Genomic DNA, 20,584 nt, shown 5'->3' on the forward strand with positions numbered 1-20,584 from the left:
GTCGTCGACTAACATTCCCGTGATCTCAGTGGGAGCATCTTCGGGATAGTCTACAGCAGCCCCCCCAAAAAAATAAAAAATAAATTGTAAGCATTCCCACCTTTTTGTCGATCACCCCATCCTCACCCTCTTTTTCACTTACCTTCACAAAATGAGGTGAAAAGTTCAAAAAGTACATCTCTGCGTTCATTGTATTCGTTATCCATAATGTGTGTGTATGTGTGTTAAAAGTAAGGTAAAGATGAAAAAACGAAAACGAAAAAAAATCGTCGCTTATTATAGGATGACCCACTTTGATTAACAAGCGTTCCTATCACCACTTTGATTAACAAGCGTTCTTATCACCACTTTGATTAACAAGCATTTCTATCACCCCCACACATATTGTTAACCAAACGCGTGATAGTCGCATGTTTTAAGACTTCAAGCGAAACGCAAGACCAATATACAACCGTATTAACCCGAAGACCATACTTTGTTTAAGCAACAGGTGCTTGAACAAATCAGCGTCAACACCGAAGCAAGAACAATGGAATTGAGCATGTATGATCAAACATTTGCATCGTATATCCAAACTAATCCGGATTTTCTTTTAATCATTCAAAAAAAAAAAAAAAAAAAAAAAAAAAAACAGTATTTTGTTAAGAGCTTGCTGGTAATCAAAGCAGCAAAAAGCTGGTGGTGGTATGCGTTTGGATGGTGCTACGCTGTTTGTCTTTGAGCGGGAAAAAAACCAGCTGTCAAAGCTAAACAGTTGAAGCATACAGACCTGCAGGTTTAATGCGCCAGGCCATTAGAAATAAACCTAAACATTGCTGTATAGGGATGACCAAATTTGGTCCATTAATAATATAACAGACGCTAGTTTACAGTACCCATCTTATTTAACCAAATACTCTTTCTACCAGACATTTTTGGAACACCTCGCTGCATGTAATCTCGAAAATTAAAAACCTTTCTCTCCACCATTTTTTTATATTAGCTTATTAAAAAACTTTATTTAATGGACCTTGTCTATGCCTTTTTTTCCTATTCTCCAACGATTTGACGTAAGTCGCTTACAGCGGAATTTTTATTCACGAGTGAAACAAGCCTGTCTCATAAGGAAAGTAATACTGACAAAAGATTTACGATATGGCATAAATGATGATGAACTAAAGTTAGCGCTAGAAGATTATTATTTAATTGAGGTGCCAGATATGAAAGGTATAGTTGATGTCTATAAACGATCATGCAGAAGAATGAACGAAAGTCTCAAGTATATCATGTATGATCGTCACTTAAAGAAGACTTGCCATATTGGTGTACAATGCATTGGGTATGCACAAAATAAAGTACATGATTCCTTTAGCTAGATAAAGAGACTGTCCACTATGTGCTGTGTGAAATAGCCCCATCTTGTGTTAACTATTACAGGAAACACTGATGTCAAGAGTTCCGACACGACTTCTGGCGCACAAAGCAATGTCAAAACTCGGAGAGAATAGAAATGAGTACATTCCGCTAATGCAGGAAGTTGTATGGTGTAATGTGACAACCCAAAGGCTTATTCTGGTAGATCCTGTCTTGACAGTGGTTCCAACGATCAACCTGCGTTTATAACATCAATGCGCACGTCTTACATTTATCCAAGAGTGCCTTTTAAAACTGTCACAAAATCGAATTTGTCGGCGGAGCGACGTCACTTTTTTTGGGTGGGTATGTAAAAAACACCCTGCTGAAAAAACAATGTTTTTTTAAACATACAATTTTTTTTTGTGTACTCCCCTCTCTCTCTCTTTTTCGTAACATTAAAAAAAATGATTGCTCCCATTACTGGTAAATTGCGCAAGCTCGCCATCAAGGACATTACTATTGCCCTCACTCTCGGTGCCGCTGGTGGAGCTGCTTGGTGGAACCTCTACCATCTTCCCAACGTCAAGCGTCGCGATGCTTATTATGCTAAACTCGAAGCTTCCAAGTAAAAAAAAACCGTTCAACTTTAGAATAATAATATATACATAAAAAAAAAAAACAAAAAAAACAACAACAACAACAGCAACAGCACCACAACAGCAACAACACAACAACAACAACAAGGGTTTTAAGGAACCACACGGATTTTTTTTTTTTTTAATATACTCATTAAAAAAAAAAGAATAAAAAAAAAGTAAAATTGGCTAATTTTACTTGTAACAATAACAATGGGGTGGTTTTTTTATTTGTATAAAAGAGAGTGTTTTGTGTGTAAGGGTAAAAAGAAATATGTGTTTTATTATGTAAGGATGTCAGTATCTAAAGTAAGTTCATCTAAAATCCCTGCCTTCTCGCACAGAGATTGCAATAAACTATGTTGCTTATTTAACAAGTCAATAGCAGAATCAAATTCTACCATATTGCCTTGATCAAACACCATCACTTTATCATAATTCACCACATCATGAAGTAAATAGGGAATTACAATCAAAGTCTAACAGAAAAAAACACAGATTAGCAAATCTTTCTTTTTTTCTCTCTCTCTCTATCCCTTATTATTACCGATTCTTCAAATTCTTGATCTATCACAGACCGAAGTACTTCTTGTGACTCTGGGTTCAAATGAGCTTCTTCAATAATGACAAGCTTGGTACAATCCTGTAACAGGGCTCGCGCAATACACAACAGCTGTCGCTCATACACAGGCAATCGACATCCTTCTTTACCCAAATCTTTATCCAGATCCTGGATAGCTGAACTAGCTGCCACATACGTACTTCCTGTCGCCACAAAATCATGATGGATGGAAGGTTTCGCTAACCGAACACGATACAATACCTGCCAAAGTGCGTAATCATCGTACTCTCCAAACGGATCCAAGTTGCTTCGTACAGTGCCACTGAGTAGCCAACCCTCTTTAGATATAAATGTAATTCGTGATCTCAAATCTTCCACTCCAATCTATCATAAAAGCATCATTAGGAATCTTGTTATAATCATATAAAGAGTAATGGTTACCCAGGCTATATTCACACCGTCAATCTTGATCGATCCTCGCATGGGTTCCATAAATCGAAAGAGACAAGAGACGAGCGCATATTTCTCTGCATGTGCTCTACCCACCAACGCAATCTTTTCTCCCGAATAGATATTAAACGAAATATGTTTCAAGATGGCATCCGTCTCAGAGTTGCTAAAACTCACCATCAAATCGCGTACTTGAATCGTCGCTGTTGTAGGCCACTTTTTTTTTTTTTCAAAAAAATATTAAAAAACAATGCATAAAAAAGATAGAGGATAATACTTACAGCAGCAGGTGGTCTTGAACCTTCAACTATACTAGGTGGCTCCTGTGGCATATCCATATACTCATTAATACGCTCGACTGCTTCAAAATGCATATCCACTGTAGTGGATTGTCTCATCAACCAATAGACGTATTCTAATAAACTTGTAGAAAATGTCAAGGCGATTCCTGCAAGTCCTGCATCCACGGTCTTGATCTTTTGGATTAATGTGACACTGATAAACAAGGATAAAAATGTGCCCAGCAGTTCTACGCGTACAAATAACCAGCGGTTGGTTGTCCATAGTGTGTAAAAAGGTCGCATATGATCATCCAATCGATGAAACATCTTTTTCATCATGGTCCATTCTTCACCGTATGCACGCACTGTAGCTAATCCAGCCAAGGTATCCGCATATAAGTGGAAGATGGGAGGTCGACTTTCTGCATTTAATTTTTTCAATTCGCGAGAGGCACGAATATAAATTAAACCAATGTAGAGGTAAAGAAGAGCAGCAATCAAACTGGCAGCAAAGAATTCGGGTAAAATCATGCCAATGGTAACTACTACGCCAAAGACACCAAACACCGTTTGAAGCAAGAAATTGACATGCCAACCAATACTCGAATCCACGGTTTCCATATCTTTACTGAATCGACTCATGATCTGGTTGACGGGCGTGATATCAAAAAATTGAAGAGGGGCATGACAAACCGATTGTAAAAGTCCCAGAAACATGCGGTTGGAGGCTCTTAATGAACCACGGTATTGTATCACGGTGCGTATGAAATTACAGGCAACCGTGATTAGACAAAGACCCAAATAGAACAAGACATAGTGATTGGAAATGGATGTAGTATCAGGAATACTTTTTTCATCCACAAGAATATTGAAACGTGAATAAGCCATGGACCATACCTAATCGAAAGAGAAAAAAATCCCACACGTTACTTTTTTTACACAAACCAAAAAAGAAAAAAAAAAAGTGAAAGAAAGAGAGAGATGAAAAATAAAATGGGGTTTACCTTCCTTTAGCCAATAACTTTCAGAAATATTTGCCAAACGAGCAAGTAGAGTAAACAAGATGGCGGAAAACCAATATTGCCAACCACCACAAGCAGAGTAATAAGTGGCATAAGCGTATTCTCTTGTCTTGTACATTAAGCTTCGATCTTGTTCATCTCCTTGTCGGATCGAATCAGGAATAATGGATGCCTCATCGAAAAAGTCCTCATCAAATAAGGTGTTATTATGTGTACTATGCGTACTTCCTTCGGGATGATCAAACAGGGTATCAATCACATCTGTATTTAATACCTCCTCTTCCACTATCATTACGGGTTCTGCTGTTGCCTGAGGTTTTTTATGCGATTTCCTTCTCAGCTTGATCAAGCCCACAATCTTTTCAGGGTCTGTTTCAGAGGATTCAATCGTGCCTTCGTTGGAAACACATGCCATGTTAATAAATAAATGAGCATCTCTTGCCCAGAACATATCAGGCCATGTCGAAACCACAAGTATCGTTCGATCCTTCATTAAATCACCTCGAATACAATTCTCGTAAATAAATGTACCAGAAAGTTTTCCCAACACTGTAAATATATCATCAATCAACACCGTCTTTGCGCGTGAATAAACAGCTCTTGCCAATGAAATCTTGTGTTGCATGATTTCTTTTTTTTTTTTTTTTGACATAATAAAATTAACATCATACGTTTTTTTTTATGGATATGTAAAACTTACCGGAAGAGGAGATCCCTTTATCACCCGTAGATGTTAAATCCCCATTATCAAACAAAGATAAATCTCTCAACAGATCGCATTGATGCAGTACGGCACGATACCTTGTATCATCCCAAGGCTCTGAAAACAAGATATTTTCACGAATGGAGCCATGTTCGATCCAAGCCTGTTGTGCAACATACGCCACTTTGTGCGGGTATAATGGTCCTTCACGTACATGGCGATTATAGATGGATGGTAATAAGACCTGTCCCTGACCTTCCATCTGCCCTAATAAAGCGGCCAGAAAACTCGTCTTCCCCGATTTGGGTGGGCCTGAGATGATGGATAATTTACCTGTGGGGAACAAGGTGAAGGGAATGACCAATTTGAAAGAAACTCCGTCACCATTGGTGGTAGGCCATTGAAAATAACATTGGGAGGCAAATCCAACCTGGACTTTATCAAAGGATGGTTGGGTGGGTGAAACAGGTTCTGTTTCAGGTGTGTTGAGAAATGTGGTGATATGACCTAAACTGATTTTGGCGTCACTGTAGGCCATAAAAGCTTGAGGCATCACGTTTAATGGATCTCGTAACATGCCAAACAAAACAATACTCACAAAGGCCGTGCTATCTTTTTTTTTAAGTGATGTGTTTTTTGTATTAAGCCTTTTCTTTTTTCTTTTTTTTTTTTTTTTTTTTACCTGGCATCCAGCGTCTTTTTCTCTACAATAGTGTACCAAGCAAATGAAATGGTAGTAACAAACACAGGAGTTGCAAACCAAATTAGACCCAATATTGTGTTTTGGGTATACAACTTGATTAATTTTACAAGTTCATCATCGCGCGCATTCTAAATCACAGTGAATATTTTTCTTCTTCTTTTTTTAATAGATAAAACTTACAGTAATTGCTTGCTCCCACCGACGTTCGGAAGCTAAAAATTTGATGGTTTTAATGCCTTCACATAATTCTCGTAATAATCGAAGTCGCCAGGATTTAGCGTCAGCCAAATGAGTTTGTGCCATCATGAGACGACGACTAATGTAATGAGTAGAAGGTAAAGCCACCACCATCACAATTAAACCTGCCAGAAAAGAATTGCCTAATATCTGGTACAAGAATATCACTCCTGCCGCAATTTCCAAAGGACATGTATAGAATATCTTTATATGGCGCAAGAAAATAAATAAAATAAGCAACAAACCTACTTATACATACACACAGACTTACGTGAAGGTACGAGGCGAGTTCGGCTAATCTTTCGGTATCTTGGCTCATTAAACTAGCCTGTTGGTGCACAGATTCGTCCCCATCTTCTTCCTCTTCCTCTTCCTCTTCCTCCTCTTCCACCGCCATCTTTGTATGTTGCACAACTTTCAACCTGAGGGCATGAGCATAAATCTCTGCATTCAACATGTGTGTGATGGTGACATGCCACCTTCTTCCCCATAACAATGTTTGGGAGGCGACCAAAGTGCTTGTGACGTTACAAGCAAACAAGGCGATGCAATACAAATAACCTATCTGAAACGAACTTTGATCCCCTTGTCCATGATGTTCCTGAATATAATTTAACAGTTTCCTCAAAAAGAAAGGGTTAGCATAATGAAACAAGACGGCGCCAATGGCTGTGATGAATTGAGACCAGACGATACGTTTGTTGGCACGATAGATGCGATGGATGAGAGTAGACATAGTGATGGTACGTGTGGCTGTCTCTGTGAATAAACGATAGTTTTCACGCGCACGTTGTCGAATCGGTAACGCCCAAAGAGAGGCGGCTGTCAGGCGTGATTTGAAGGCGAGTTTCAAAAGTGAGTTCATCCAACTAAAGGTGAGACAGGCGAGGGGGGATGCACAAGATTCCAAGCTCAAAATACGACCCTGAAAATAGTCGGAAAGAGTTAGTTACATAAAAAGTTATCATGTGTATTCTATGGTTACATTGCGGACAACGCGGCCGTCGTGAAGAACAAGTACACCATCGTCATCATCTTCAAAATCAACAAGTTCGCCTTGATCCAATTCTGACGGCGACGTAATAATGACGATCCATAAAATAAAGCATAATATTAGATCAATGGATGCAAAGGATTTGTCGATAGCCAAGGATTGGTTGGTAAAATAGTAATCAAAGCAACGAATTAGGGCCGAGATAAAGGTGATTGTGTAAAATACGAGAAAATGATGACTGTATCTAGTGAATTTCGACGGGTCTATAGGGTTGGTGGGTGTGGTGAATGATTTAATAACGAGAATAAGCACATAGATCTATATGTATATATATAAGGATGTTTAGTCATATCGAGTGTGTATGATATATATATTACCCTGGGTATGAAGGCAAGACCTGGATCAACGACTTGGTAGAGAGGAGGTATATGTGTAGAATTTTTGGATCTTTCGAGAATGGCGGATTCGAGTCTCCAGGCGAACAAGAAGGCCCAACTACTGATTTCTAAAAGGGTCACGACTAATAATACAAGACTTCTCTTGAAGACCGAAATGGTTTTGGAGGTGGGTAGTCGAAGACAATCGTTTTCATCAATGACGGTGTAGTGTTGTTGGTATCGACTGATTGAAAATATAATACATGACGTGATAAAGAACACTATTGGTAATACTCCATCCAAGACTCTAATACATAACATTCAATACAAACAAAAAAAAAAAAAAAAAAAAAAAAAAAAATAGAGTAATTTTATCAACATGAAACACACACGACATTTTTATTTTTTCGGGGTGGAAGCTTACGTCTCTCTTAAACAAGTGTTAATGGTCAAGGCATGAGGATCAATCTAGAGAATTAACCAATTGTGTTACTCTTTTACTACTATTTTTTTTAGCTTTTTTTTTTTTCAAAAAAAAAAAAAAAAATGTTGTGAAAGAAACCTTTGCTCCCTGACTTGAACCACAAAAGCTAGTTGACATTGTTTAAAAAAAAAAAGAGAAAGAAAGAACAAGAAGCAAAGAAAAATTGTTTCGATAGGAGACGTAAAAAAAGTTTGTATTCCAAAAAAGGGGAAAAAAAAAAGGTTTCGGGGTGACGCGATAAATTTTTAATCAACAATGGTAATTTTTACAGTTTCTGAGGCAGTTAATTTTCCTCTGCGAAGTTGCACAGTTTCGACAAAATCAAGGGCATAAGATCCAGGAGCAGTATTGGCTGGTACGGTCCATTGTTTGGTATAAGTCTTAAATTTGGATTGTTCAGCTGCGATAGGACTAATTTATTTTGCCAGGTTAGCATTTTTCATTTCCACTTATTTTATAGTTTTGTGTAAACAACTTACCAGTTGGGACTAATGTTCTCAAGTAGACCTTGCTTGGTATTTCCCGAGCGTTTATGGAAATTGAGAACCAAAGATGTAGCATAACCATTGGATGTTTGTTCTTTATTGAAAATAAATTAGACAATGTTGTTGCTATGATAACCAAAATAAAACTTACTATAGACTAAGGGTTGCATGGCATATTTAATAGTTAATTTGTCTCCAGCTGCTACTGTTTGTCCACTGGTAGGTGAGATGATCTTCATAAACTGAAGCTGAGAAAACACATCTGCTACTGCAAATCCACACAAGACCACCAAAGCGACAAACAATACAAGCTTCATTGTAATATATAAATGGGGAAGAAAAAAGAAAAGTAATTAAAAAAAAACTCTTTTTTTTAAATGGATTCAAATTGATCCAAAAATAGAGCAACTACACACCAATCGCCTGTATTAAACCATCAAACACGGTATGTTTTGATGTATCACAAACAAATCCGTGCTTTGATTAAATTATTAACTCGCTTATTTTTTTTGGGCTCTATAGGAAACGGCCCTTCAAATTTTTCCCTTTTATACGTCACTCAAGTCATTTTATAACCCTTTTTCTCCCTCCGTTAAAAAATAACTTCCATCATGTCTGACTTTGGCGATTTTAACACACCCTCTGAAGACCCTACTTCCGACTTTCTTGCTCGTGAAAGAGCTGCTTTAGGTCAAGATGCTGATTTCTTCACTTCCAACGACATGGCATCACCTGCCTTGCCCATGTCCCCAAGCCTCTTTGACGAACCTTCCGCTGCTAATTCCTCTCCCAGCCTCATGGACTTCCAGTCTTCTAGTCCCATGAAGCCTAACGAGGGTGCTTTAGTTACTACAAGCTTCGAAGCAGACTACCCCAAAGCCGAAGAGTTGGAGACTTCTCAAGTAAGAAAATAACCTTTCCTTAATCACTTTATGCTAAACCCTTTTTTTTTCTTTTCTTAGGCTTTCCACAAAGCCATGTTGCCAGAAGAAGAGCCAGAGACTGTTCGGTAAAACATAACACAAATGTCTCTTGTGAAAAAGAAAAATTAAACTCTATTTTTATCTCTGTATAGTCAATGGCGTGAAAAGCAAAAGGAAGTCATTGCTGAACGAGATGCTATTTCGGAACAAAAGAAACAAGAGACTATCAACCGTGCACGTGAGGACATTGACAAGTTTTATGAAGAATATAATGACAAGAAGCAAAAAGCAATCGAAGAGAACAGGTAAAGATAGAAAGGTAGAGAGTGAGAGATAGATTACTGATAAAGGACATGTATAGAGAGCGCGAGGAGTTGGTTGTCAAGAGCCGTGACGACGTTGCTGCATCCAGTAATGTTTGGGATCGTGTCGCTCGAGAGGTTGACACATCAAACGCAAAGACAGGATATCATACACACGATGTTAGCAGAATGAAGGAATTAATGGTGGATCTTAAAAAGGATGCCAAAGCTCCTGGTAACATTATCCAAGTCTAAAAATAAAAATAAAAAAAGAAAAAAACATTTTGCTATAAAAATCTCCGCCATTTATGCCCTTTTTGTGTGTTGTGCGTGTATATATAGAATTATTATGGAGCAAAATAATAGTACGCTGCCTGGCGTAGAACAGCCATTAGAGGAAGAAATGTATTCTTCTTGGGCATTGTTAATCTTGATGACATTGCTTATCGGTGCTTTATGGACCAGTTATTACCTACAATTACGAAAGATTCGTGCAGTTCATGAAACCGTGATTTCCATCATGGCAGGTACGTCTCCCCATCTCTCAGCATTGCTAAGAAAAATGCTTGGCTGTCCCACTCACTACTCTATTTGTAGGCATGTTTGTCGGGCTAGTCATTAAACTAGCGCCTGGTACCATCATTCAAGAAATGGTCAAGTTTAAACAAGGTTTCTTTTTCAACCTGTTGTTACCACCCATTATTCTCAACTCGGGCTACGAACTAAAGAGGGTATGCCACATATCATGCTGAAAATAATTAGAAAATGCTTATCAAGTTCTTTCTCTAGCGAAATTTTTTTCTCAATTTTGGCACCATTTTAACCTTTGCCATGGTGGGCACATTTATTGCTGCTGTAGTCACAGGGTAAAAAAGAATAGTCAGACATGTAAATAATCATTAATCAGTTTATAGTGTGTGCACCTATTTGTATGCATTAATTAATCCAGAGGGAATTAGCATCTCATTTTTGGATAGCATGATTTTTGGCTCCATCTTATCCGCGACCGATCCTGTTACTATCCTGGCCATTTTCAATCAATTACATGTGGATCCTCAATTATTCTCAATTATTTCCGGTGAATCCTTATTAAATGACGCCGTCGCCATTGTGCTCTCCGAGTAAGCTGCATAATTATTATTATTTTGAGTGAGACAATTTTTTCATTAACTCACATAAAAAGCACCCTGCGCAAATTTCGTGGTCAGGACTTGCATGTAGTGAATATAGTGAAAGGTGTTGGTCTCTTCTTGGGCGTCTTTTGGGCTTCCACGTTTATTGGTATCCTGTTTGGAGTGGTAGTAGCACTCATGTTGAAACACTCTCAACTCTATCGTTTTACCAGTATCGAATCCTGTCTCGTCTTATTAATGGCTTACAGCAGTTACTTCTTTTCAAACGGTACACAAATGTCTGGCATTGTCACTTTACTTTTCACGGGTATCACCTTGAAGCATTACGCATATGATAATCTTTCCAAAACCAGTAAACGAGCCACCAAATTCATGTTTCAAATCCTATCACAACTATCCGAAAACTTTATATTTATTTATCTCGGTATTAATTTATTTACACAAGACGATTTGGATTACAAGCCTCTCTTTATTTTGGTCACCTTGGTAAAAAATACTTTATCAAACTTTTCATGGAAACCATTACTAAAGCGCACTTTAGGCTTTTATTTGTATTGCACGTTATGCTTCGGTCGCTCCCTTGTCCATGATGATTAATGCTGTATGTCGTGCTTTTGGTCGAGAAGATCAGTTGCCTCGTAATCATCAAATGATGTTATTTTGGGCTGGATTACGCGGAGCTGTGGCATTTGCATTAGCGTCGGGTATCACAGGCGACAGTGCACCCGCCATGCGTACCACCATTTTAGCCGTGGTGGTATTGACCGTTCTCTTGTTTGGTGGTACAACCAGTCGAATGCTTCAAGTCTTGGATGTCCGCACAGGTGTGATCGAGCCCGATGAATCAGGCAGTGAAGGAGAAGAAGAGGATGGTAAAGGAAAATATACCAAGGTGAACAACAACGATGGGTTGATGGAGACAGGACAAGGCACAAGTCGATACGCAGATCAATCTATTGGTGGTTTATTATCCGGACCACTGGGAGAACCTATTCCCGAAGATAGGCCACCGCATTGGTTTGTATCCTTTGATGAAAAATGGTTAAAACCTTTCTTAACGAAGAGACATGTACAACAACGCAATTTAACCTTGGCAGAGTACTGGCGAGAAAAACGCAGAAAGATGGAAAGAGCGAATCGAAATATGTTGGATGGGATTCGGGATGATGAAAATCAGAGTGATACCTTAACTTTGAATTCTGTCAAAACAAATCAGTATCAAACAAGGCCTTCCAATATCGTGGTGGGTTCTGGTAGAGTCTTTGGTCGCTCCCCTTCCATTGATTCTGATGATGAATATAATGATCATTTGCATTAAATAAATAAATAAATAAAAAACCTTTATTATTTTAAATAATGGATACAAAAAGACACGACAAGAAAATTACTATATTTATACTTTCACAATAACATTAAAACATGTATGGGTTATATGGCATCCCACCACCTCCATAATGCATCATTTGCTGTTGTTGCATAAACCGTGGCTGCTGATATGAGGTCATCGACGGTCCCATGTGTTGTTGCATCATCATATTATTTCTATATAAAATAGCCTGTTGCTGTTGTTGCTGTTGTAATTGTAACTGATTCATAAGAGCCATCATCAAATAAGGATTCTGTTGCTGTTGCTGAATCATCATCATATTATTTGGCATCATATAATTAGGCATTCCATACATTTGTTGTGATAAATGTGGGGGAATCATGCCCTGTTGTAGTAGTGGTGGCGGAGGAGGCATCATCATGGCCTGTTGTTGTTGCTGATAATAGTGAGGCATCATTTCCATATGATAGTTCGGTTGCATAGCATATTCTTGTGGATAATACTGGACAGGAGGTGGAGGAGGAGGTTGGTGAATCATTTGCTGCTGTACTGGTGGGGGTTGCTGTTGTATTATCTGTTGCTGAGGTTGAGCTTGAAGTAATTGTTGTTGTTGCTGGATAGCTTGTAATTGTTCGGGATCTAACTGTTGCTGTTGTTGTTGATTATGATGATCTCGATAATATTGATAGCCCAAGGCCAAAGCACCTGCTAAGCCTGCGTTTCGTAAAAAATGATTGTTCTCTTCGCCACCATCATCAATACGGTTTAATAAAGCATCGGCTCCTGCAAACGTGGCTACATTTTGGAGCCAATCCATTGGTCCATGCTCGCCACTCTGTTGTTGATTGTTGGCTAAGTAGTGTTTAAAAAGGTTATTGACAAGTGAGCCCATTTTTTTTTGAAAGAATAAAAAAAAAAAAGATAATGAAAAGAAGCGTAAGAAAAAAAAAGGGTTATTTGTTTGGGGAAAAGAAAACAATAAGCCAAATACAGTCGATTTTTTTTTGTTTGTCCGATAACTATCACTTGTTAAGGTGATACACATGTCCGAAGCTAAAAAAAAAATGAAATTTTTCAGTTACAAGTTTGTAACCAGAAAAGAAGCTTCTCGATCCAGTAATAATAATTCTTCCAGACCTGGTTGATTACACTGCACAGTGATCAAGTTTTTTCCAGCAATTTTTTTAGCGTAAAATATTCTCCACCTTAATGTGCTGGCACACACACAACTGAGTGGAGTGACGTATTATGTAATCATGGGGTGGTTAATGATACCTATTCAATAAATACTTCTGTTTTATTAAAATTGCAGCACCAATTTTTCAGACTAATATATTGTACATCATTATGTAGTGATTGTGAGATATACCGTTGGAAAAATGTTCCTTTAAAATCGTTTAGTATACAAAATAGTTATTGCCAATGGAGGTGGCCCCAGATATTGGATTTTTTAAAAAAACAGGACTCCCTTTCGGGTCGCCCATTTTTCTTGTCGATGCACTAGATACACTTTTCGGTATACGTGCATCTATTGTATACCGAAGTCTCCCAGCATACAACGTAAATTGATTTTGAGAAATAGAAACTATACATAGAACTTATGATTTATTCTCACTAGCTGAGGCGTTAAAAGTTGTGATGACTAAGCTAATTTGTGGCATCTATGCTCATTATTGGTATATGCAAGCTACATCTGAAACACTGACAGACAAATAAAAAATCTAAATTACTTTTATGTAAGCCTAGGGCCTTCTTGTAGACGTTTCTATTATCGGTATAGGCTCAAACATTGTATCTGATTAAATAGTTTTAATAATAAACAATGAAATCATCCTGACATAAGTCATCTACTATTTATCAGTCTATAAATAAAGCTATTTCACACACTTTTTTTCCCTTAACATTTTTCTCTTATTTTAAATGTATGAAAGTAATCAATATTACACGGCTACGGCTAGTCTTTGCTAAAGGATGACGACCTCCTAGGCTGGGTTCTTGCGTTTTAGAGCCCACTGAATGGGTAGATTGTGAATAGCAGGGACTGCACTGTAAATAGGTGTATTTTTACTGGCTTGCTGGTATTGGCCCGTATTGCTGTATGTCATAAATTTCTGTATGAAAATAAAAAAAAGGCGATCATTCGGTTTGAAGTCGGAGAGAATAGCAGAGGTAAAAGTAAATCATTAAAAGTAGCTTATGGTATTAATGTGATTCAGCCACCTCCACCCCCACCAATAACAACAACAACAAGAGTATTGATAATAGCTATATTATCAATACCATGAAGATCAGAGATATCTTCCTTCATGAAAAGCAGAGCTCTCCTCCTTCATGAACAACCACTGTCGACCAGAACCTTGACCGATAGGGAGTTGAAGTTGATGTCGTAAGTTTTATAAATAACATCAAATACATTTATAGTTTATAACGATAAGGTCATTATAGGAACGGTCTGTCTTCTATCTTAGACTTAAATGATAGCTCACTAAATTCCCAGCGTTCATTACTTTTAAATGATCAAACATGGAATGCCATCAAGAAAAGTTCCTGAAGAAGCATCCCGTTAGATTGACACACATTTATTTCGAGAAGCTTCTTTTTTTGCACAATGATAATTATATCCGTTGCGAAAATTGCAAATCTGAATGTCCAAAAACTGCAAGAAGTCTCTTGAAGTATGTTGAAGAAGTTCCTAACATGATCAAATGGAGGAATGCCGTTGTAAAGCATGCTTTACACAATTGAATAATCATGCTTTACACCATTGAATAAAAATCAGTACCTTTTAAAAAAGACGTACCTATTGTGTAGATTAAAAAATCCCTTTGTAATCATACACATATCGGCATACGGGTATATGAAAATAAAACTATTATATTCAAATTTATAAATCAAAATAATTAAGGTTAGTTAATCCGATAACCACCTATCAGTTGCTCCTCCTGCCACTGTTGCAACTTTTGTTTTGTGATTGTTTCTGTCCTGAATAAAGCTGAAAACATCTCAAATATAAGCTAATTGTAAAATAACAGGTGCTCATTTATGAAGAACTAAGCATCTTTAGTATTGAAAGCAGTTAATGAGGACATATTTCTTTATTTTTCTGTTCTCGTCATTGTCAAATGCGTACAGAATACGAAAACACCGTATCGTAAAGCCTTATGTAGGTGCTATTAAATGGTCTATCTTTTTTCACAAATGGGCTTGCTGACTTCCTGTCATAATTGCTTGTATTAAGAACAGCAACTGTCATAACTTGGATTCAGTTATTAGAGCTTTTGTGCTTTCAATTGAAAGATCCCCCTCCTCAAGCACAGTTTAAGTTTATAAAAAAAAACAGAGAAAAGAAAACAAACACATTCTTCGTTCTATATATACCGATTTACATCCGTTGCCATTTTTTTATAGTACACCCTGTGAGGAAACTTTTTACATAATGTACACTCTCGAGATTACACCATTTTGGCCCACACCCCTTTAAACTCCTCCCTCATCAATCTCCCAAACATTTAAAAATATATTTACAGTAGTCATATATATTATTTTTATTGGTACCTCCATATTATTTTTTCAGCACCTTATTTTCTTATTTCTTGTTCTCCTCATATCATCAAGCCGTAACATACCTCTATTTCCTTGTAAATTACACCCTTATCCACAAAATAATCTTTATGCGTCGTATTCATTTTCCCTCTCGTGTTATGCTTCTCATGTTATACTTGATCTCGTATCCACCTTCTGCTTTTCTTTTCTTGAATTTGCTGTATTTTTGATCTCACCAATATTTTCTGATCTTGTCTCTCTTGCTCTCCTTTACCCGATTACACCTATTGTACTTCTTGTTGTAAATAAATACCTCATAAAGTGAAGATTGTCATTCAATTCTTTCATGATCCTCAATAAAATTTTATCATTAACTTCATCGTCTATAGACAACCCACAGCAATTGCTTATAATTCCAAATTGTCGTTTGGCGATCCTTTCCCAAAGGTGTTGGTAACTATCGTGAGAATTTGTCGACCATCTGTCGCAGTTGAAAGTTCTCTGGTCTCAAGTTCAAATTGCTGGTATTATTTTCACGCTGTTAATCCACTAGTATGATCAATTGGCCAAAACATTTATCAAAGTGAAGGCCAAAAACCTGATAAACGGTACAAGATGTTTTAAACTGTGGGAAACTCAAAACGAAATTAGAACAAAAAGAAAAGCGAGCATCCTTGTATGATTACCTGTTTAATCTCGTTTCAAAGGTAACACGACATTGGAAGGCTTCCTACACTGTTTCTGGCGAGAATGTGGGCAAAGAAAAAGAAAATAAAAGATGGGGGGGGTTTGTTTTTTTGTTGGCGCTTGAATAGTCAAGTCACAACAGGACATCAAATAATTTTATCAGTTTTTGCAAAACCTTTCTTAAAGCAAAAGTACTTTGTCGCGTCAAGACACTTGACAGCCTATCAAAGAAACGAAAACTGCACACTTATACTAATGCTGTTCGTAAAAAGATCTGTTACGCTCTCTTGGGATGATGGCCATTCCTTAGCCCTTTTTTTTTGCGCAGCGTACAAAAATAGAAGGAAACGCAGCGTTCAATTTCTAACCCATAGCACTCCTAAGGCTGTGGCCGATAATTACACTTCTCCGAATTTATGACGTGAAACGGCTTCAGCTGCACCTGCACCTCAGGTGGTATATTCTACCTCTTCAGTATTTGGAGAAAGTTCTGGGAGTTCGTTTTTAATTATTCAGCAATAAGCATAAAACCAACAGAAGACAAAACCAACACGGGAAGTAAAACGCTCCAATATCTTTTCCGTTTCCATGGACAACGACGTTCACCAATTATTATGTGTTAAACCGACGTATTCTCCCCTCACTTTTGTATTGAACCACTCCACTACGCATGATGAATAGTACTTAAAGGACATAACGACACTGGATGACCAGCTACACAATAGTAACACAATCAAAGCAAAGAAAGAATCAAAGGAGTTCAATCTGGAGGAATTACCTGCAAAACGTTTGGTCATAGCACTTCCATGACATATCTTATACTTGAATTATGTGTGATCAACAGGCACATACACATGAGTAGGCTGTCAAGATGTAAATTATTTGAGGTGAGTTATATATTGTGTTAAATGTGGTTGTGATACTTATTCTTTTATAAAGCCGTCTTAATCAAAGATTCGTCTTAAGCCTGGATGTAAACCCTATAACATGAAAGCTACCCATACATCAACTTATTACTAAAGCATACGTATGGCTGAAGCAGAAGATTGGACTTTTATATATATACACTCGTAGAAAATGATATACGTTTATTTTATCATGTTATCTGGAAGTTTATTCATCTCTTTAAAGACCACTTGGTGATTATGACCGATGGATTCCGTATAAATCTACCGTGATGTAAGAACAATAAAAATGGATCGCTTTTAATTTCGTGGATGGAGGAAATGGAAAACATACACGGGTATCTGGTGGTAAAGTAGTATATGAGAATGGTAAACTACACGCCACAAAGGAGCTACAAGGATGTTAATAGGTAAAACTATCCGGTGTAAGCCAATTTATGTATCACAAAAAAAGCAAAAATCATACTTGACGAGGTTCGAAGTTCATTTTATTTGACACATGTACTCCTCACCGAATACAGAGTTTGTATGTATAATTACTGGGGCAAAAGAGAGTGTCGTTTTCATTACATCGTATAACATGTCCTTTGTAAATCATGCTTTTTTTTTTTTCTTACAGTATTATCAGTCTGATAATCAAGAGAGAATAACAGGGTCTTTAAAGTCTTTTTGTTCTTTACGTTCTTGATCATTGTATCAGCTACATCAAAAACAGTCGAGTTGGGTTTCCTCCCTTTTTTTTTACAACCGCGACAGCAAACAGTTGAACCTTATTTATATTTAAGTATTGTGCTTCTCTATAATCCATGGCTGTCACTAGGCTTAACCTTGATCCATTGCTTTTCGGTGTGGTCACCATGAGAACTTGGTGGTTGATTGCTTCATCAAAGAAAAAACCATATGTAATCTTTTTCTCAACCCGTAACTAGTCTTCAGAATTCAGCTACTGAGAAAAAAAAAAAAAAAAAAAAAAAAAAAAAAAAAAAAAAAAAAAAAGGAACGATTAATCTTTTGATGTGATACATTACAGGTATATGAAATTTTCTTAATTGCTCTTTTTCAAACGATTTTTTTTTCTTTCTTTTTTTTTTCTTTCTTTTTTTTTTCTTTCTTTTTTTTTTCTTTTTTTTATTAATGTCGGTAGGATTAAGAATATGAACAGCAATCTTGACCAGCAATCTATTCACAACTGGGATAATACTACCTTTGAAGTGTTCTTGGTCTGTGAGACTTGTCATGTTTGTCGTATTTGGGTACGATTCACTTAAGAATAATTAAGCAAGTCGTTTAAATAAATAAACTATTAAATTAAAAAACAACCTTCGATGTTTTATATCAGCATACGCTTGTATACTACTATACAACTTCTCCTACTACGAGTAAATACTTCTATATTAAAGATTACGTGATTGGCCTAAATATGATATACGAATGACACTTGGATACACAACGCTATATCAATGAGTCACGATATCACCGATCGAGAAGAGAATCTTCTCAGATCAAATCACAAATTATTAGAAAAAGAAACTTAATATTAATAGTTCTCTCAATGGATTAGGTACCCAGAGAGAGAATAGATCAGCTGTTAATATAAATAGTTCTTTTACTTATATATTGATATAATGATAAAGAGTATAAAGAAATAGTGTATGAATTAATGGATACCTGCTTTCTACAACCAAATATACAAATCTCAATAAGATATTATATATTTTGGATCGTATTTTATTCATTACAACGATAATAAATAAATGATCAACCATAACTATTATGTTCTACTGCCAAGGACACTTGACAAACAAGTATGTATCTTTTACAGTAGCCGTTGCATAATCTGATAAATAGGTGTCTCGTAACACTAAAGATTTATTAGAATACTCATGCTCCCGATCAACTGAAATGAGACAACGTTTACTGGAAACAATTCTAACGAGTAGTATTCATTTAACCCAAGGCGAAAAACAAAGTATAGATATATTCCAAGACCAGAAAGGTTGACTCATCATTAAAACTCAGGAGAGTTGTGCAATATAAAAAGGATCAATTTGTCGTGACCTAGCAAGGCTATAGCCATATCAGAGCTAACAAAGGTTTATCCATGCTGATAACATTTCTGATATAAGCTTAACAATAAATGTCATAGTAGGAACTATAAGGATATTACATCACAAGTCTAATGTAGTACGTCTGAGAAATACTTAAAATCTAGTTTAAAACAAAGAGAGTTAAGAAGACTTAACATTTATTAGAACAAGACTAAATTAGTGACTATTTAATAATCGTATACATTTTTGGTTAATCAATGATAACTTCAAGATAGCACTAGAGATATGAACACAGCAGACAGTCTTTTATATAAATACTCGTATATTTCATTTTTTAATAAAGGACAATCTTATAAACAGTCTCAAACTACTCCTATAGTCTTTTTATAATTTTACTTTACCTTAAAACACAACACAATTATTTCATAGCAGCACAGTTCTTTTAGTCTTTTTTACCTCGAATAAAGATACACTTTTATCTCATTACTTTTTAATTTTTTCAATTTTTTCAAATACCACAGTGCTCTTCAATGGTTTGATATTTCTTTAATAGCTCATATGTTGCAAAATACAGCTTTCAGCACAAACAAGCCAGTATCTAGGATAAGGCATATATAAGTCCATATTTGATAATCAAAATGATTTAGCAACTTGGGAGGCTAAAGCGAGTACGTTAAAAAAAAATGTTAACGTTGACGTCAAAGACATTTCTTTTTCTTTGGTAACTATCTATTTGTATCATTTCTTGCATGTCTTTTTCTTCGAGTCTTTTTTTTTATTATATAAAGTCAAAATATGTACCAAATATAAAAACCACAAAAAAAAAATCAATCTTTCTGGATGGTAGCAGGTACAAAAACAAACTTTTTCAAGGAAGACGTTGCATCCTTCTTAAAATTTAAAATAACTTCCGGGATTTCATAATTGTCTTTTATTTATTTTTTTCTCTCCAGAAGGATACAGCTTGATAAACTTACCTATTGCTTTATCAAATTTACCATCGAATAAGTTGCATTTGACTTTCCTTTCTGCCAGCGAGTCATCAGAAATGATACTCTCTTCAATAATATTATCCTAATCACTACTTACCCTATCGTTACTGTTTGACAAACGTGAATGCTCGCTTCAAGGTGAAATATAATTTTCTTAATCCTGCCCGAAAGAAAAAGTGCTGACACATTATTCTGGCTTCGTCACAAGAGCAATAGCTTCTAATATAGGTACCCTAAAATAAGATGGTATACATTTTTTTGCTTTCAAAGGAAGAAAAATAAAACGGCTACAAACAAGAACATGTTATTATATCTCTTAATTATTTGTTTGGGGAAATCGTGTCGTGTTTTTTTTCTTTCTTTTTCTTTTTACCTTATCAGTCTGATTAACAAGAAATAAAAACAGGGTGATTGAAGTATTCTTGTCCTTTACTTTCTTGCTCGTAGATTTAGATA

At 36.4% G+C, this 20,584-nt stretch overlaps 7 protein-coding genes across 7 annotated transcripts; 3 read left to right on the forward strand and 4 right to left on the reverse strand.

The window, feature by feature from the left end:
• The first annotated feature begins 1,747 nt into the window (after window positions 1-1,747).
• Window positions 1,748-2,115, forward strand: EV154DRAFT_526968 (uncharacterized protein). Its single transcript, XM_051603447.1, has one exon. It carries the CDS (start codon window positions 1,800-1,802, stop codon window positions 1,962-1,964), a length of 165 nt encoding a protein of 54 aa, XP_051452067.1. The 5' UTR covers window positions 1,748-1,799; the 3' UTR covers window positions 1,965-2,115.
• Window positions 2,116-2,254: 139 nt separating this feature from the next.
• EV154DRAFT_540423 (P-loop containing nucleoside triphosphate hydrolase protein) lies at window positions 2,255-3,566 on the reverse strand (the record flags this gene model as incomplete). Its single annotated transcript, XM_051604415.1, has 4 exons — window positions 2,255-2,449; window positions 2,518-2,916; window positions 2,974-3,198; window positions 3,264-3,566. 4 exons carry the CDS (start codon window positions 3,564-3,566, stop codon window positions 2,255-2,257), a joined length of 1,122 nt encoding a protein of 373 aa, XP_051452068.1.
• A 594-nt stretch (window positions 3,567-4,160) lies between these two features.
• On the reverse strand, window positions 4,161-7,620 carry EV154DRAFT_430271 (uncharacterized protein; the record flags this gene model as incomplete). Its single annotated transcript, XM_051596529.1, has 8 exons — window positions 4,161-4,915; window positions 4,986-5,500; window positions 5,671-5,819; window positions 5,872-6,078; window positions 6,200-6,301; window positions 6,344-6,853; window positions 6,914-7,240; window positions 7,300-7,620. The coding sequence occupies 8 exons, from the start codon at window positions 7,618-7,620 to the stop codon at window positions 4,161-4,163; spliced, it is 2,886 nt and encodes a 961-aa protein (XP_051452069.1).
• Window positions 7,621-8,028: 408 nt separating this feature from the next.
• Window positions 8,029-8,585, reverse strand: EV154DRAFT_430242 (uncharacterized protein; the record flags this gene model as incomplete). Its single annotated transcript, XM_051596525.1, has 3 exons — window positions 8,029-8,194; window positions 8,263-8,362; window positions 8,420-8,585. The coding sequence occupies 3 exons, from the start codon at window positions 8,583-8,585 to the stop codon at window positions 8,029-8,031; spliced, it is 432 nt and encodes a 143-aa protein (XP_051452070.1).
• A 207-nt stretch (window positions 8,586-8,792) lies between these two features.
• On the forward strand, window positions 8,793-9,784 carry EV154DRAFT_555970 (clathrin light chain). Its single transcript, XM_051605318.1, has 4 exons — window positions 8,793-9,170; window positions 9,231-9,277; window positions 9,344-9,496; window positions 9,553-9,784. The coding sequence occupies exons 1-4, from the start codon at window positions 8,880-8,882 to the stop codon at window positions 9,746-9,748; spliced, it is 687 nt and encodes a 228-aa protein (XP_051452071.1). The 5' UTR covers window positions 8,793-8,879; the 3' UTR covers window positions 9,749-9,784.
• Window positions 9,785-10,092: 308 nt separating this feature from the next.
• On the forward strand, window positions 10,093-11,944 carry EV154DRAFT_430268 (sodium/hydrogen exchanger 3; the record flags this gene model as incomplete). The annotated part of the gene is made up of 5 exons (XM_051596528.1): window positions 10,093-10,224; window positions 10,283-10,359; window positions 10,408-10,614; window positions 10,677-11,112; window positions 11,168-11,944. 5 exons carry the CDS (start codon window positions 10,093-10,095, stop codon window positions 11,942-11,944), a joined length of 1,629 nt encoding a protein of 542 aa, XP_051452072.1.
• Window positions 11,943-12,917, reverse strand: EV154DRAFT_606931 (uncharacterized protein). Its single transcript, XM_051607575.1, has one exon. It carries the CDS (start codon window positions 12,843-12,845, stop codon window positions 12,039-12,041), a length of 807 nt encoding a protein of 268 aa, XP_051452073.1. The 5' UTR covers window positions 12,846-12,917; the 3' UTR covers window positions 11,943-12,038.
• Between the last annotated feature and the right edge of the window lie 7,667 nt (window positions 12,918-20,584).

The sequence above is a fragment of the Mucor mucedo genome (assembly GCF_025094135.1).
Source record: "Mucor mucedo strain NRRL 3635 chromosome Unknown EV154scaffold_159, whole genome shotgun sequence".
Classification (NCBI taxonomy): Eukaryota; Fungi; Mucoromycota; class Mucoromycetes; order Mucorales; family Mucoraceae; genus Mucor; species Mucor mucedo.